We start from the raw sequence: 17,616 nt of genomic DNA on the forward strand, positions 1-17,616 counted from the left end.
AGCACGACAGATTGTCTGTATTCGTCACTTTATCAGAGAGAAGTCACTGTATTACAGTAAGTTCCCCTGTGGCTACACACGACTGTTGTATTGACACATTACAGGCTTATGCTACAAGCACAGGTAACATCACTGTAAGACCATGTAGCATTATTTAAATCTATGTTTTTCTTTCCACATTAATACTTCATTTTTTTTATCTTGTGCAATTTAAATCAGGAATCATTTGGACAAAGTGATAAAACGTTTGTTTGTTTAAGGGCTCATACAACACAAGCTAATTTTGACTGATGAGGGATGAAATGCATCCAGCTGAAGAGATTCTACCAAGTACTAAACTGAACGTCATCAATGTGAAGCTGAACAACCAGTCTTTAAATTATTAATACTATAATGCACAATGTCTAGTGTGACATGGGCTTTTTTCAAATCCATTCCAGTTCATAGCTGTACATAAAAATCACAATCTTTATCCAAACATCTGAAAGCAGCAAAATCCAAAGATTCCCCATGTTTACTACCAAGCTAAATTTCTGTAGATCACACGAAGTGTAATTCACTGCTCTAGTGTTACTCTCTAACATACAAAGTTTTCATCGCTGAAACTGGTGTTCAAGAGCCAACTGTCTAGCCTATAAGCTCTGCTCTGTCCGTAAAACAGTTTCATTTCATTCGGATATATTACTGTGTTTCTTTTCCAGTATACTGTATGTGCCAGTTTTCATCTCTGTGGTGTACACTTTGCATGTTTGGAATAAATGTTACCATGCATGGTCCAAGTTTTTGCCTTTTGATAATACTGTTTATGAGGAGTTGTGTGTTGACAGCCAGAAATGAGTTCAGAAGACTTAAGGTACAGTGTGTAGGATTTGGTGGCATCTAGTGGCGTGGTTGCAGATTGCAACCAACTGAGTACCCCCTCCACTCACTCCGTTTGCCTCGCTCAGAGGCCATCCCTACCATAATAACACTACTTTAGGAGCAACAGAAGTCAAACAGCTGCTGGCGGTACCACGGTTTTGCACTCTGCGGCTCACGCTACCACAGTTTCACAAGCGTGTCAGAGAACTACAGTGGCCTACTTTAGCATTTTAGCATGCTAACATTTACTAATTAGCAATAAACACAAAGTGCAGCTGAGGCTAATGGGAAGAGTAGAGTGCAAAACCGTGGTACGGCCAGCCATCGTCTGAATTTCGTTGCTCCTGAAGTAGTGTTATTAAGGTTTAGGATGGCCTCTGGGACATTTTCTCATAAATTTGCCACTTTAATATCAGAGTATTTTTCTTGTAAATTTACCACTTAAATCTCGTATAACCTTTAAATCATGTAAGCAAAATTTCTTTCACTTACCTCACATACGTGCAGTTGGATGGACACAATAACCGCCTCACCTGTACAGTGTAATAGAACACAGTTGTATATCTGTGAATGTAGTATTTATGTGCAATGTTCACTTTTTAATGAGACTGAATCACAGGTTCAGCTCTGCAGTGCTGTTGTATTGGATTGCACTAGGTCTATAATATACAGCTCTTGCTTTTATTACACCTGAACCCTCCATACAGCAGGTCCTGATACACAGTTATGCCCCGGGGCACCCAAACACCGTTAATCATGGCTGCCACAGCGGTGGGTTATTGATGGCTCTGGGGGGAAAAAGAGGAAAATTAAGAATTCATTCCAGATTTTGCACTTTTAAAGCCGGCTCCCCACACCTACACACTCTGATGCAATCCTTACAACACCACAATCCTGAAACTAACAAAAAAAACCTGCATCCTTTCTTTCATCATTGAAGGTAAGGGCCGAAACTCAAAAAAGGCTTTTAACCCAACAATAAACATCTGCAGAGAAAAGGGATTTTGTGTCATCAGATGAGTGTAGCATCCCTGATGTTTTGTTTTGCTTAATATAGCCGTCTGGTTTCCACACACAGACAGAAGACCAGACTTGTATCTTAGTTCAGCAGACTTTGTGCTCGTCAGAAGTTACTGTAGCGCGACCCTTCTAACCGAGAGGATCTGGCACTTAGTTCTGCTTGGGTGGCGTTCAGTTTGAGTGGATGAAAAATTCAAGAGCTCAACGCATCGAGGGCGTGTACACGTCTGGACCAAATTTAGACTTCACTCCTAAAAGGAAATGAGATATTCATGGGAGGATGGCAACTCTCGTCTGGCTACTCATTCTTTGCGAGGAAGGCATCAAACAGAAGGAATGAGGACAGAGAAAACTAATTTATCCTCTTCAGTCCATTGAAGTGAGCCTAATGCTGTGAGACAAAAACACATTGATGTTTCTCACACATTCCTACACCCCCACCAACAACGTCAGACTTTAATCTATCATCCCCTTCTCTGATGAACGCTTTAGCTCCTGCCTTCAAACGCACATGTCACTTTGTGTTTCAGGTGGCGTGAAATCAAATAGAGGTTCATGGGCTCTGCCAGGCACACTATACGAGCAGAATGGTTAACTCCTTTAACAGCCCATCATCAAAGCAGTACGTTTCCATCTATAGAAACGTAGACGTATAGTGCACTAAAGGCAACAGAACTGGCTGGTTTGGTGTTGAAGACATTGGCACTCTTTAAAGAGTGACAATGTCTTCATGCACATGAATCTGTCTTGGCTGCCATTATGTGACCTCATCAACTCTCAAGTCAGTAGAAGTAATGAAGCCTCTTGGATCAGTAACCAAACCAAAAGAAATGCAAACTGAAAAACAAAAGAGTGCAGCTGCCTTTTACCTTATGGTTTTATATACTTTTATTACACAGCCTTGAGGAATACTCAATCCTGATTGGTCAGTCACGACATTCTACAGTCCGTTATTTCTTTATAGCAGACTGTTGCTATGTATAACAGACTGTTGCTATGGATGCAGTTCTGATCTCGGACCATTTTTGTGCCAAATTATTGATTTCTTAAGTAAGTAATAAGTGTAATAAGCAGGATAATGTACAGCGAGCCGTTCATTGTTGCAAAATCCATTTTGTGTCGGGGTCCTTCATCGCCCTGTCTGGGTTTATTTTCCAACCATGACTGGCTCGCTGTACATTATCCCTTACATATTTTAGTTGATTAATCAATTAATCATTTGCTCTATAAAATAAAAAGTGAAAAATGTCCATCATGATTGTTTTCTCTAACCAGCAGTCCAAAATCCAAAGATATTTACTTTACTGTATTTTAAAACAAAGACAGAAAATGTTTACATTTTAGAGGCTGTTTGAAATTTTTGTTTGAAAAATTACTTTAAAGGTGCTAAATTTAAAATTGGGAGCATTTCTATTGCCTCCACATGGCTCTAAACCTGGCGACGGCTGAGCCGGTGACTCGCAGCTAACAGTGAAAACAACGGCAACAGTGCTGACAGAGCTAACAGTGTTTACCTGGGGGGGGGGGGGGGGGGGGGAACCGGAGGATCTGCGCTACGCTTCTGTGATGTCGCAATCGGTCGGGACGGCGTTATCAGTTGTAACCGACATAGCGCTCACATGCACTAAAAGGCCTGGTTATGTAAACAAAGCACAGAGAAGCTCAGATTACAACACACACAGAGGGAGAGTGGCTTCATTCTCTGCTCAGGTAGAGATTACTCCTCTATATCTTTACATTAAAAAAATAGTTGTTTTCCGCTATATTAATGTTCTGGATATATGTATAGAGAACTTTCATTAATTAATTAACAATTAATCAACCATCAAATTATTTGCAGATTCATTTTTCTGTTTAATGGTCACATTGATTAATTCAGCTCTAGATGTAAATTCAGTGAGCTCTGAGTGGTGGTCCAGGAGGAAGCACTGACCATGAACCACAACGTCCATGGTTCAAGTCCAGCCAGGGAATATGTATGCATAAAAAATATGTATTTATTTTTAAAATATGGAAATGTAGCAAAAATAATATTTTACGTATTTTTAATGATTATTTTTTATAATCTTTCATGAGCCCTGCTGTAGCATCCTTGTAGCTAAAGTTAAAAATGAGAAGGCCTAACACACTTTTCAGTAGAGTTCACATCATATATTTTGAAAAATAAAATGTTTGAAATGTTTAGTATCTAGTAGTGTCACACACTGTTTTACACATAATGAAATGAATAATTTATTAATTCACATTTTACAGCCCACAATGAACTAACCATCTCACTTCATCAATTAAAAAGGACCCTTCAACTAAAAATACTTCCACCTGTGGAAAAACAATTATCTTCAGTCTCTTCACACTTTCCTCAGTTTCTCTCATAGTCAGATATCAATATAATTAAAATCTAGTCTTATTTGTACTTTTGGTCTCCATTCACTTGTTGGCAGCCCTCCATCTGTCCCACTGCTAAATACAAGTTCAGTAGTTCATGTTGGCCAAATCTGTTCACGTCCCAGATCTGGACCAACTGAATGTCCTTCTGCTCAGGAGCCTCCAGGGTCCTCCAATCACTGAGTTCAGTCTCCCGGGGGTTACAAAGAGCAAATCGATCCTGCTCCTTTAAAAGGTTTTCACCACCAGGTCTGGCCTTCAGTGAAAAGCATAGAGCAGGAGGAGGATGGTGCAGACGCCGATCACTGCGCCGAGGATGAGAGAGTCCCTTCTCTTCCGCAGGTTGATTCGCTGGATGAGATTGTTGATGGTTGGGAAACGATCTGGGAGAATCAGTAGTTAAAGAAGACATCTTACATTGGACAGCAGGCATGGATCAAACACTGTTGATGCCATGCAGAAATCTACACAAGTGTGAAATATTGAAGATCTCAGGACCACTCAAACAGAAGGATTACGACTGGGATTTAAAAGGCAATTACTAAAGCAAACCCCTTTCCCACTGGACAAAAAAAACACTAACACCCACTAACATCTAGCTTTTGTCTTTAGAGGGAAAGGTTACAATCGGCATTTATTCCCGAGACAAATGACTGCAGTAGTCACGGGTATTTATCGGCTCCAGCTCCGATCAGCAGTGATGGAATTTCCGCCCCTTTTCCCGTGCGATGCTATGTGACGCACGTTGAAGTGATCATATAATGAATAAAATCAACAGGGATTTGGACAATTATTATAATTCATTAACGTACAAAACATACAACTAATATGCTCTCCTTAAAGCCACCAGACTCCAGTCAGACAAAAGTAATTTTACCTCACTGATCATCGAAAAACAAACTTCATTCAAACTCAACAGAAACAAAATAAAACTCATCCAGACCGTCTTTGTTAGTCTTTCCACTGTTCCGACAATCACCAACTCTGGTTTGAGACTTTGAAAGAGAGACTGAATACTGTTGTACATTTTCTACTTCAATAAAATAACAAACAAAAAAACAAAAAATAATACTAATAATACTAATAATACTAATAATACTAATAATACTAATAATAATAATAATAATAAAAACTAAACGCTGCTTCCGGTGCCGGCCAGTGCGTCCGTGGCGTCGAACGTGACACACCAGCCAAAAAAAAACAGAAAGGCCAGTGCAACGGCAGACCATACTCACAGTGGGAAAGAAGTCTATTGCCTATTTTTAGTAGGTTTTCCTGGGTTTAAAAAACCTGCATATACACGCAACTTCTGGTGGGAAAAGGGTATAATAGTCAAGACAGCAACTGCTGTTAATTATTAATAATTTGAATCTGGGTTGGTTTGGAGACTTGATTAATGCTGACATTGTAAAGAAGCTGACATAAACTAACAATGTGGATAAATAACTGCCCTTCTCAACCTGCTGTAGCTCTTTACTCAGACCTTCTTCCATTATTTGGCCTCTTTAAAAATGAAAGGATAATTTGGGTGAATGGCCCAGCCACTACTTGGTACATCCCTATAAATCTTGATAACAAAGTCCGTCACAGAAAAGCAATATATGAGCATTGATTTCTGAAGGACCAGTAGTGATTTCATACCAGGAACCCTTCAGCTTCCACACACACACACACACACACACACACACACACAACCATGCACATATGCATCATAAAGGATACTGGCCAGCGTGTTGACCCTGCTCTGTATGGATTTCAGGAAGCCCCGTTGGGAGGTCATGTTCTCCTTGGTCGCCATGGCAATACTACAGAGACGAGAGAGAGAAATGAGTTGAGAAGCGACAATATGCTACAATATATGGTTGCAGTCATTAGTACTGTAAGTGAGTCCACATATGATTAGAAATTCAATTCCACCAGGGGATGTTTTTTTTTGGAGCAATGAGCATCCGGTTGAGAGGATGAGAGGTGGTGCAGTTTAGAGCTACAGTCTGCCAAGGAGGACAACAGAACTACTTGAAATTAGGGCTGACCCGAATGCTTGGAAGCTTCAACAATTGCCATCTAATAAAAATCCATGCACGCTTAACAGTATAGGATATGAAACTACATGGGACTGTGAAACAGTTTGCAAATTTTGATATCCTCCTGAGCAATAATAATATTTAAAGACTATCCGACTGTAGGCGGGTCCATGCTACAAGGAAGGGAGTCATTCTGGGTTGAAACATGAGTCGTCCTATCAGGTTCTCCTTCAGCTTTACAGTATGTGTGTGTGAGACGCCTTGTCTTGGAGAATGAAGGTATAGAATTGCTGTGATATTGTAGCTCTCTTGCTCTCCAAACTTGGGCCTCAGCAACTTTCAGTGCAGGGAAAGTGCAGCTGGGCAGTTGGCAGGAAAGTTTCAGGCTCTGTGTTTGCCCTCTGTGGCATCTGTTACACACAATAATCAATGGCTGCTCTGCTACGTTTGAGCCCATGTTTGAGCAACTTCACTGTGGGAGAATTTGACTAAAAGGAATCAGCACCCCATTACCAGCCGACAAAGAAAAATACAGACTTCAGTATGGTGTGAATATGCTCAAGAAAACAGGTGCATTATGTAACTCTTGAAGAGCAGGGTGACAACCAGTGAGCAGAGCACTGGCCACCGGGGACAAACTGCTCCTATCCCGGAGTGACAAAGCCCCAAAGGAGGCAGGTCAAAACAAAGTAAATGAAATCACTGCGTTGTTTACTCTCGGCTGGCAGCGCTGATGAGCAGCAGAGGGGGGGGAGGGGTGGGGTCATGGCATCTCCTGACAGTCCGCAGTCTTGGCCTGGAGCAGTGTTTTGGGGATCGTGTTCTCCTCAGTCAGGAAGAAGCACTCTGCTGACTCCAGTAGCCTCGACAAACCTTTATCTCAATGTTAACCAGCTCATGAGAATCAGAGCTGGAGGATAAAGATTCCCTTCACACACACACACACTTTGTACAGTTAATTTTATTCATATAACCCCAAATCATAAAATCAATAATCTGCCTCAGGGGGCTTTACAATCTATGCAACATACGACACCCCTCTGTCTGAAGAACAAAGACCCATTCAGATAGGAAAAACTCTGCAGAAAATAACCTCTAACACGGGGAAAACACTTTTCTTAAAGTTACTCTGTATAAAAGCACAACTCAGCATTTGTTTTCAAGGTTGTTTTTTGTTATGATATGCACCACAGGGAAATGGAAATTAGGGTCCGAGTTGTCAAAGAGGTCATCACCGGTGCTGGAAATTAACCTTTTTGTCCAGCTGCCACTGTGGCATTGGATTAAAAAATCTACCAGCCACTCAATAGATTACCGTTGTTTTTTTGGCTGGTAAGTAGCCTAAAGCAAATCCATCAGCCACTTGCATATTTTACCAGCATTTGGCTGGTGGCTGGTGCTAATTTCCAACCCTGGTTACCACAGGAATAGACACTCCACAGATATTAAAGGTAACTTGAATAAACAGGACAGGAAGCGAGTCCAAAGAAAACCTTTTAACTGGTATACCATTCAAAATGCAGATACAGAGTAGATAGATGTATGGATTATCATTTAGCTATGATTTTAGATGAGACCTAATCTGTAGTCTAATGTAAATCATAATTTACAACAGTATCAACAAATATGGCGTGTTTAATTCTGCACTTCAGATTGTACACATATACACAACATCCAGCCTCAACAACTTTAATGCTCTATATTTTATTCCCTTGAGTTTATTACATTCATTTTAGAGTGCAATAAGATCAGCTGTGCAGCAATATCAACAATTACTGCATTAATCTTTGGGGGATTTAGCCCTATCCGCACAGGATTAGTATTACCTGGGGACCTCTAGTGTTTTGTAATAATTGCAGAGGTCATCTGTGATCTTAATCCTGTGCAAATCTGCCGTGTCCGTAACTTGTCAAGTAAAAATTCCACCATAAATTACCTATCGTATTTCACCAAACACAAAGGTCATGTGATAACATTAGTCCCGTGCGAATCGGCATCTCTGGGGGATTTTTGAAAGTTTTTTTGTTTTCTACGTTCCTTTTTTCTACGGAGGCTGTGTTGGTAATTATAAATGAAAGTTTTGACAGCATTTTGTGTACAAATTCAGGAGGCTCATCTCGCTACACAGCATGGAGACCCATTCACACGAGCACCGGAGCAGGAGGTCTTTGTGAATAATATATAAACCTACATAGGCCTATATAATATAATAAAATAACATTCATTATATTAAATATAAATACTATACAGTTTCAAATTTTTAATATAACTAGATGTTACGCAGAGCCTTGACATCATAGCCGAGGATAATGTCAGTAAATTCAAGAAAAATACTGACTACATTTATCCCGCGCGCCGCACGAAACACAGACATGGTCCCCTGGTAATACTAGTTTCGTGTGAATAGGGTTTTAGGATGAAGACATGCAATGACATGGTTTTAAAAAAATATGTGGGCTCAGCTAGGGCTGTAGAAAATAACGCTAGGGTTGGGGAAAATGAGCAATTACAGGAAGGAAACAAACAAGAGAAATATCAAACATCATCCATCATTTCAAAGACGAAATCCACCAATCAGGCCGCTGTCTAAGCCAATCTCTGGGTAAGCATAGTTTATGAGATGCAAGGACTGGAAAAGGAAAAGGCAATGGGTGGGAGACGGCTAAGGGGGGAAGAGCAGAGAAAACAGTCAGGAAGGAGGGAGGGTAAATCCTAAGAAACACATTTGTCATTTGTGCAGATCTGCAGGGAGGGAAAGGAGCCGGGACTAGTGAGAGATGGATGGTAACGATAAATCGGTGAAGTGGGAGGACTTATTCTGGGCACGTGACAGACCCATTCATTCCATGCACATACAGTATTACGTGACCAGCAGTTGCTGCACTTCCAGGCTTTGATGTGCATGAAACTCCCCCAGTTCAAACGTTAATTGATTAAAAAAAATAAAAATAAAAAAATCGAGGTGCAAAAAAATTTACATAAAAACTCTGGGGAAGAAGTCAGCTCTTAAGAACCAATACACTAGGGATGTAACAAGACCAGAAAGTTAGTAGTCGATACCAATACCAGTGAAAATCCACGATTCTCAATACCAATTTAATACCACGGTAAAAAAACTAAAGTAAAACAATAAATCCCACGTACTTCAACATCCACTCCTTTGTTACCATTTGCATACTGTTTTTTGTTAGGAAGTTAAACAGGTCATAACTCTCTCTCTATTATCTATTTTATATTGCTGTGAAAACATCTCCTTCAAACAACTGGATTTATTAAGTTTCTCACCAAAAAACTACCTTTTGCAAGATAACATTTGAACGCATCATGATAATGTTAGAATTTACCTTCGCCCAATGCTCATTTTTACTGAATAGATCCTGAACGCATCATAATAATAATACATATCATATATAACACATCAATAATAATACATATCATAATCATAATACAATGGCACCTCCCGTTAACGTTAGCTGTTAGCTCCGTGCAGAACTGTGTTGCTTACCGGTTGCTAACAGCTAACGTTAACTAGCTCTCGTCCTGCCGATTTCAACACGGATTTGTTGTTCAATAAGTAGCTTTATCAGAGAAAAATAGGCTGCTTCTCCTGTGTGCGTTGATAGTGACGTTACTGTGTCCCAAACACACATTTTCTATCGTTTTCTATATACATTTTCTATTCTATGTTTTTGTTAAATGTATGAATTTCCTCTCTCAGGGTTAACATTTCTGCCATGTAGTGGCTACTGAAGAATGAGGCACAACAAACAAGGGTCATTTTTCTACAAGTTCAACAGAACCTGTAAGGCTGGACGTATCCAGGTCATGTTAAGGTCCATGTTTGCACACATGCTGAGGGGTTTTAAGACAATGGAGAAGGAGGGTGGGAGCTGTCACATACTGTATGTAAATATATGCCTTCTCATATGTGGAGGAGAGAAAGCAGGTCTTACCTTATTGTGTCATCCATCAGTCGGTCCGAACTATAGACAAAGAGCAGGAGGGGGGAGCGGAGAGAAAAAGATAAAGACACTAATTAGTTATTGACATGAGGCAGTGTACCAAAACATGGAATGGTTATAAACAAATGAAGTGGGGGAAGTTATCAGTATCAGTTTGAGATTGGCAGCGATCAATGCTGAATTCTGTTCACGTTACTTGTTGACAACAAGCTGGACAATGAAAATGATTTAATCTAACATTGTTTGGGACTGGATTTCCTTTTCTTCTCTCTCTGTATTAATCTTATCAACTCCCACATAGTGACTGACCGACCGGTCTGGCAGAACACAGCGTAACCTAATTACAATCTTCCCAATAACGTCTCTGTGTGCTACTTATTTCTTTGTTGTTCTGTGCTAAATAACACAAACAGAAAGTCTTATTTGTTCAAATGTTGTGTGGACAATTTAAAAAGCAGCACCAGATGTTGAAAAGGCTTTTTGGACACAGCCTTTTGGTTACAGCCTCCTTTTAGCTTTGATCAGAATGACTCATGCAAGTCAATGAGGAATGCATGTATGCCGTTTGTCACACAAAAACACTCAACACAGATATATTTACTCCCACAAACTGTAGTAAATTCAGGAATAAGTACAATTGAAATTTAAACGCCAAGTAAAACTGCTAAAAAACAACTGTGAGCCATTGCTAATTTCTGTTTAATCTTTGCACAAAATAGCTTGACTGTTTAGTAATTTATTTAGTTCATCTTGTCATGGAGGATTCCCACAACGACAGGCAGTCTGGACTAAGTAGACCCACAGAGGATTACACCTTAGAGATCCTGAAGCTTCTGCACAGCTACATCAGAGAGGGAGTGTCAGAGGCTTTTGTCCTACAGAGAATATCGGAAAGCACACGCACACGCACACACAGCTCTTATGTTGTAACACCAGTTTTGTGTCTCAGGTTGCTTATAAACAACGATGCTCTTAGCGGTTTATTCCCTAATTGGAATCAATTTGGATAATGTTTCAGAGAACTGAAGTAAACCAAACAAACAAAACTTAAGGGATTGAATGTCATAGTTCAACATCCATTCAGCATCCATTCAACAACTCCACATCCTCATTGTCCAGCTCCATATGTGGTTTCTGTTAAGCTCTTAGCTTCCTTATGTATCCAACCCATAGACTGTATGAAGTGGACGTAGTCACCGTGACGTCACCCATTGATTTGTGGTTTTGAAGCCTGGCATTTTTCGCAGTCACCATCTTGTTTTTTTGCAACCAGAAGTGACACGAACACTGAAATACGCATTTTAAGTCGACCAAAATGTTCCAATTAACTTTCATGAACTGAAAACACACTGTGAAAGAGTTAAAGTTATAAGACGAAAACACGGACAACTACCAGACCAGACAACGCCGTGGTAGCAACCTGTAAATCACAAGGTAGCCACGCCCTAAAGCATACCCTGCTTTATGGTCTATTCAACTCTAAATGGGACCATAATTTACTAAATGAACATCATACTGTATTGAAGAAGACTTGAAACTAGCGATTGAGACCATAAACTAATGTTTACAATGTTTACTGAGGTAATAAATCAAGTGAGAAGTAGGGACATTTTCTCATATACTTCTATACAATTTGAGTTATTTATGCAACCAGAGGAGTCGCCCCCTGCTGGCTATTAGAAAGAATGCAAGTTTAAGGCACTTCCACATTGGCTTCACTTTTGAAACCCGGAGGTCGCCCATTGATCCTATCAAAGTTACAGGAAAAGTGGGACGGTCTCTCAAAGACTCCTACCTTGCCTTAATCCACACCAAACACTTACCAACAAACCACAACTATCTCCAATCTTTACCTAAATCTTCTCTTTCTACCTTAACTTCACCATCTCAAGGCTTATTATGTTTAATCTCGTGCCTCAACCCAATTTATTGGTCATTAATGTGGTCTGATGCTCAATCACAGTGCTTGTGCTCATAAACACAATCCATAATTTCATGTCAGTTTCTGATGATGTTTACCATTCTCTCACTCCATATGGTAATTATTTGACCAGCATGCACATTACCAGGACCCTGAAACTGAAGCAGCAAAATGGAATTCAGTCATCATTCATTTTATCATTTACACCTGTGCTTTTCTTACTGTGACATATCAAAATGTCTTCAGTGAAAAAGATCTCCTATCTTAAATGTTGAATGTTACAGTCAGTTGATCCCAAACCTGTACAGCTCTTCTAAGTGTAGCAACGTTTATATATTCTGAACAACTTCTTTTTACTTTGGCCTTGAGAGACGTACCGCTTTTTAATCACATCATTTAATATGAAAGTTGAATTCATTTTATCGCGTGGCAAACTTCCAGAGAAAGATGGATGAGTTTGTAGGTCTCCTTACATTCAATGAAGGGTGGGTGGGAGGGGCTCTCTGCCCTGCAGCTGTTTTCCTTTTACGTGAGGGGAAAACATGCCATGTGGCTCTGCATGTGCACATGCATTGTTGGCAAGTATGTGTGCTGAGCTAACAGTTTTTTTTTCTCCATCTAACAGATGCTGGGCAGCCCTCAAAGGAGTTTCAAAGATCCAGTTCATCAAAAATTATGAATTCAAGGAAGACCTAATAATCTCAAAAGAAAAGTAAGTTTGTTATTACAGAAGGAGCACTGCAAAGCTCATTCAGGAAGACCAAAAATGATAGCATCATAACTACAAAACCAATACCATCAAGGGGTTCGAACTAAATTTGATTGTGGGCCACACAAGGGACCTGGACAAGGGCACTTATGTCAAGTATTGACCAACTGATCTTGCATAGGATAGTATATTTCCTGGGTTATATATTAGTGTAATCATTTTGAGACTGGCCCTGCTAATGCCCTGTAACGTTAGGGTCCTTTTCTGTGCTGCTGAGCCAAACTGGACTTGGATCACAACCAGTAAATGTTTAATTCTTGGGTTTAATTGCTGTAATCCCCAAGTGTGTCACCAATGAGACAGGACACTGCAAGGGTCACCACACGGCACGGGCTGGACCGCCTTCTGTTCTTTGATCACAGCTCCGCACACAAGCTCTAAACTGCTATTTGGCAGTAGTTCGTAATATATCTTGGAAACATTTGCCCAAATCAAATAATTTGGTGAGGTTGGCACATAATTCAGAATGAAGGCTGGCAGGCACGTTTGACACAAATGGATTGTGGGAGGAGGTGGGTGCAGCAAAGAATACTGAAAGTACGGGTAGTTGTGATGCAAAGCAAAGTGGAGTCTGTAAGAAAAAAAAAAAAACAGGCCAGCAACAACTTCTATTCTTCAGTCTTCAAACAACTGACTGCCATTATGCTTATTTGATTATTAGATACATGAGATCTAGCAGTACCCTAACGAAGGCTGTATGTCTAAATAGAAAAAAATGACAACTTAAGTGGAATGTGGTTAGGCGAAGGCCAGACAGCCACATGACACCGGGTTTAACTGATGGAAGAAAAAACATCATGGAGGACAAACGACTGACAGATCAAACTAAACCTTTAACTGTCTGTCTGCCAATAGTGTTCACCTCGTAAATCATGACCTGAAAAGCAAAAGAGAGGGCGGCTGTGAGCTGAGGTGAGTCTTGATTTATGGAGCTTTTATATGCAGAGATGAGATGAGGCAAAAGATTTATGCTTTGTTCCCTCCATCATCAAGCTGTAGCTGTAGTGGGGAGGTTGATTGTGCCATCACGTTCGTGTATATGTGGCCTTCTGTGGTTTCAGCGTTGAGTGGGCTCCTTCCGTTTTCCCTGGTCAGTGACGTTTTGCTGCAGTCATCATATCGCTCATTAGCTCCGAGCTAATTGCCTTTCCCAGTATGATGCATCAACCCAGCCTCACCCACATGCTTCCTTGCCCTCTCTTGCCACTTACACACACACAAACACAGAAACATACTGACTGCTTACTGCTCCCTTGAATGCATCCATTTTTCATTTGCATTCAGAACTATAACAACCAGCGGTAAAAAAAATGATGCCTGCATTGGCAGTGTCATTGAAAGCCCTAAACGAGATAATAATAGGTAATCAAAATGATAAGTTTTCTGTTGACTCATCAACTATTTGACTATTCAAGTGGTATTCTGAAAGGAAATGCTTTGCAGCAGCCTTCTTCTGAGAGTAATGCTCTGTCAGGTTGGCTTTTAGAGCAACGTGAGGCAACTAATACAATCCGCCAGGTAAACTGAAACATTAATTACTTTGCCTCGGAAACAATCTAGCAAATCTTGGCAACAGTTGCCGAAAGCAAACTGCATCAGCAAAGAGGAAGAGTGGTCACAAATCAAAGCTCAGAGCTACACACTCAGCACACCGCACACATTGTGAGAATCACTGAGATGATCTTTACAGTAAAGTCGTTCACCAACCGTGGCCAATTAATTTAGTACTCTGGTAAACACTGGGAATCTTTAACAACTAGGGAACTGGGATTATTTTCTTCTGATTTGGACACTTTGAAATGGTTATATCACCTGGCCTGTCGCAATAACTACTTTTGTTGTACGATATATATAGTCCCAGATATAATTGAAATAAACAATATTATTGTCATTTTAAGACCATTGTATGGCACTGATAAAATTATAATATAAGGGCAATGAACTTTTAATTCTTAAGAGTATTCAGACATAGGAATGTGAACAAAAATATTAAAATATCCTAAATAAATAAAACAAATAAAATAAAAACACATAACAAAAACAATAAATAAAATGGACTCTCAGGCTCTGTTAACAAAATATGCAATGCCTGTCCAATGCCCAAGTCTTATAATGGTAGTGGTGAAAACCGTTGTTTATTCTGGCATCATGTTGGTGACATTCTTATGCAAACAAACACGCATGAAACGGGCAATATCGAGGTCAGCAAAAATGCCAGATGTCATGTCCATATATCGTACAATAAGTCGATAACGTAAAAATGATCGAGGTCATGTCCATATTTCATACGATAAGTTGATAACGTTATTATCGTGACAGATCATTTTTGTGTGCCAGCTTTGATTCCAGCTCTTTCTCTAGCAGCTTATCTTGATAACCAGCTAGAAGCAAAGCACAGAAATTAATTGATCCACATAGCTCCAGATACTTTCATATATTTGTTGGGTAAACCTCTGAACTGATTTGGATCTGGAGCTAGAGAGAGCAGGGCGGAACTTTATCCTGAATTCTCAGAGCTTTCCTCCGATGATAACATTAGCATATCAGGGAACTGGCAGCGGCTCAGATCAAACCTCTTAAGACGGGCAACAGGCCAGGCTGACTAAAAGCAAAGGTCTCAAACTTGGGGACCAGAAGAGACAGAGAAAGACAGAAAAAGAGAGAGAATGAGAACAAGAAAGAGAGCAGGTGGCCACTGTGGTAGTTTGATAGTTTGTTTAAAATGCTGGGGAAAACTGTTAGATGGTGGGGCACCACCGGCAACCACAAACATACCTATACTTTTTGATTTTTGTTAAAAGGGTAACTTTGGTATTTTTCAGCCTGGACCCTATTTTCCCATCTTTTTTTGTCTAAGTGACTAATGGGGAGAACAATCTCTGAAATTGGTCCAGCCTTGAGGGAGTACACTGCAGACAGCAGCCGCTAAATGGGCTGAAATCTAATTGCTTGGGGCAATTCCTCACCGTCAATGTACGTCCACTAAAAGTGCTTGTTTTTGCCACTGACAGGCTCAGATTGATGTTTTAAGTGTCTGACAACATTACGGAAATGACCCGACAGAGACTTAAAATGTGTTTCTAACCTTTCGTTTTCTGTTTGTTGTTGTGTCATGTGACTTGTTTTGCCGGAAGACAACGGTGGAAACGAAAGTGAGAGTGGAGAGAGGGAGTGCCAGAGTTTGTTGCGTTGGACTACAGAAAACGTAGCTTAGTGTTACCTAAAAGATTTTCAATGCCATGTCTGAATATTTAGATGATTTTGACAATGTGGACGCGACGCAAGATTTCAGAACAAGTCTTCTCCTTGAGCAAGACTTGGTTAGACACAACAACAACAAACGGACCGGTCAAGCAAAAGTCAAGAAGAACATTTTATTTCTCTGTAGGGTTCAATAATGTTGTTAGAGACTTATAACAACCTGAGCCTGTCAGTGGCAAAAACAAGCACTTTTAGTGAACATAACGTTACATTGACGGTGAGGAGTTGCCCCGAGCAATTACATTACAGCTTGTTTAGTGGGTGCAGTGACAGTCTGCAGCGTTCTCCCTCAATACTGGACCAATTTCAAAAATATTTGTCCCTATTAGTCACTTAGACATAAAAACATGGGAAAATAGGGTTGAAAAATACAGAAGTTACCCTTTAATTGTGTCTTTTTCCATCGCTTCACAATGCACCACGCACAATATAGTTTCATAACACTGTTTTCATAACACTGTTTTAACAATATATGACTTCATGTTACAAATAAGACCTTGCAGAAAGTGAGGCAGATTGGAGAGGTGGTGGTTGGTTGGTTATATTGGCCATCAGGGTTCAGGAAGTAATAGTCCAAATTATTTTCCCCATAAATATCTTCTGTTACTGGCTCTTTGAGCATTTCAATCATTTGGATGGGCGATAAACTGTCCTGGTTTAATCATAGCGACTGAGAAAGTTCCGGTTTATTGGGGGAAAAAAACATCAAAAAGGTGCAAGACCGTATACATCACAACTTTAGGAGATGAGTCAACTAAGACGCCTGGGGACTGTAGTTATAAAAATTCACCTCCACCAAATTTCTGTTGTTCATTCTGGTCTTTGTAGCGCTCACTGGAAATAAATATTGTATCAGCCAACTATGGTGTTCTTCATGGTAATTAAGAAGTATTCAAAAGGTGCTAGACTGTAAATACATGCAGTATTTAGTGCCCTGATTTGATATACCTTACTTTTGGAAAACATTCACACAGAGGAGAAACATGTATGAAGATGGCTATGAGATAAAACATAAATTCTCCAAGAGATTTACTTGAAACCATTATTTCCAATGATGTGTTCAATTTGTACACACCTAATGGTTTTAGGACTTTTAGATGCTGCACAGTTGCATAGAAAGTCATTGGAAACTAGACCTGCAAGCAAGTAGCAGGGTCCAAAAACCCTCAAAGCAAACGCCCTCCATCAAATTCAACCAAATGTGTCAATGTGAGGAGTAAATTTGCCTTGCTTCCCACAATTTTTGACACCATTGCTGGGTAAAAAAAAATCCTCTGTTGGACAGGAAGTCCCTCAGAGTGACCACTATACCATTAGAGCATTTCCTGCCCCTCCCTCCTTCTAGTTTATTCATGAACACTGACCTTTATGGCAGAGAGAAATGGAAAATCAGATATACAAGGATGGAGAACA

The 17,616-nt window shown here is 40.0% G+C and overlaps 1 protein-coding gene across 1 annotated transcript in view; it reads right to left on the bottom strand.

The window, feature by feature from the left end:
• Window positions 1-4,017: 4,017 nt before the first annotated feature.
• gosr1 (golgi SNAP receptor complex member 1) overlaps window positions 4,018-17,616 on the bottom strand; it is a 28,324-nt gene continuing 14,725 nt past the window's right edge. Inside the window, exons 7-9 of the mRNA XM_074641911.1 lie at window positions 10,244-10,273; window positions 5,989-6,071; window positions 4,018-4,649 (exon numbers count right to left, since the gene is read on the bottom strand). Of these exons, the coding sequence (XP_074498012.1) occupies window positions 4,525-4,649; window positions 5,989-6,071; window positions 10,244-10,273 (238 nt within the window). The 3' untranslated portion in view covers window positions 4,018-4,524. The remainder of the gene's footprint in view (window positions 4,650-5,988; window positions 6,072-10,243; window positions 10,274-17,616) is intronic.

The sequence above is a fragment of the Sebastes fasciatus genome, chromosome 7 (genome assembly GCF_043250625.1).
Source record: "Sebastes fasciatus isolate fSebFas1 chromosome 7, fSebFas1.pri, whole genome shotgun sequence".
In the NCBI taxonomy this organism is placed as follows: Eukaryota; Metazoa; Chordata; class Actinopteri; order Perciformes; family Sebastidae; genus Sebastes; species Sebastes fasciatus.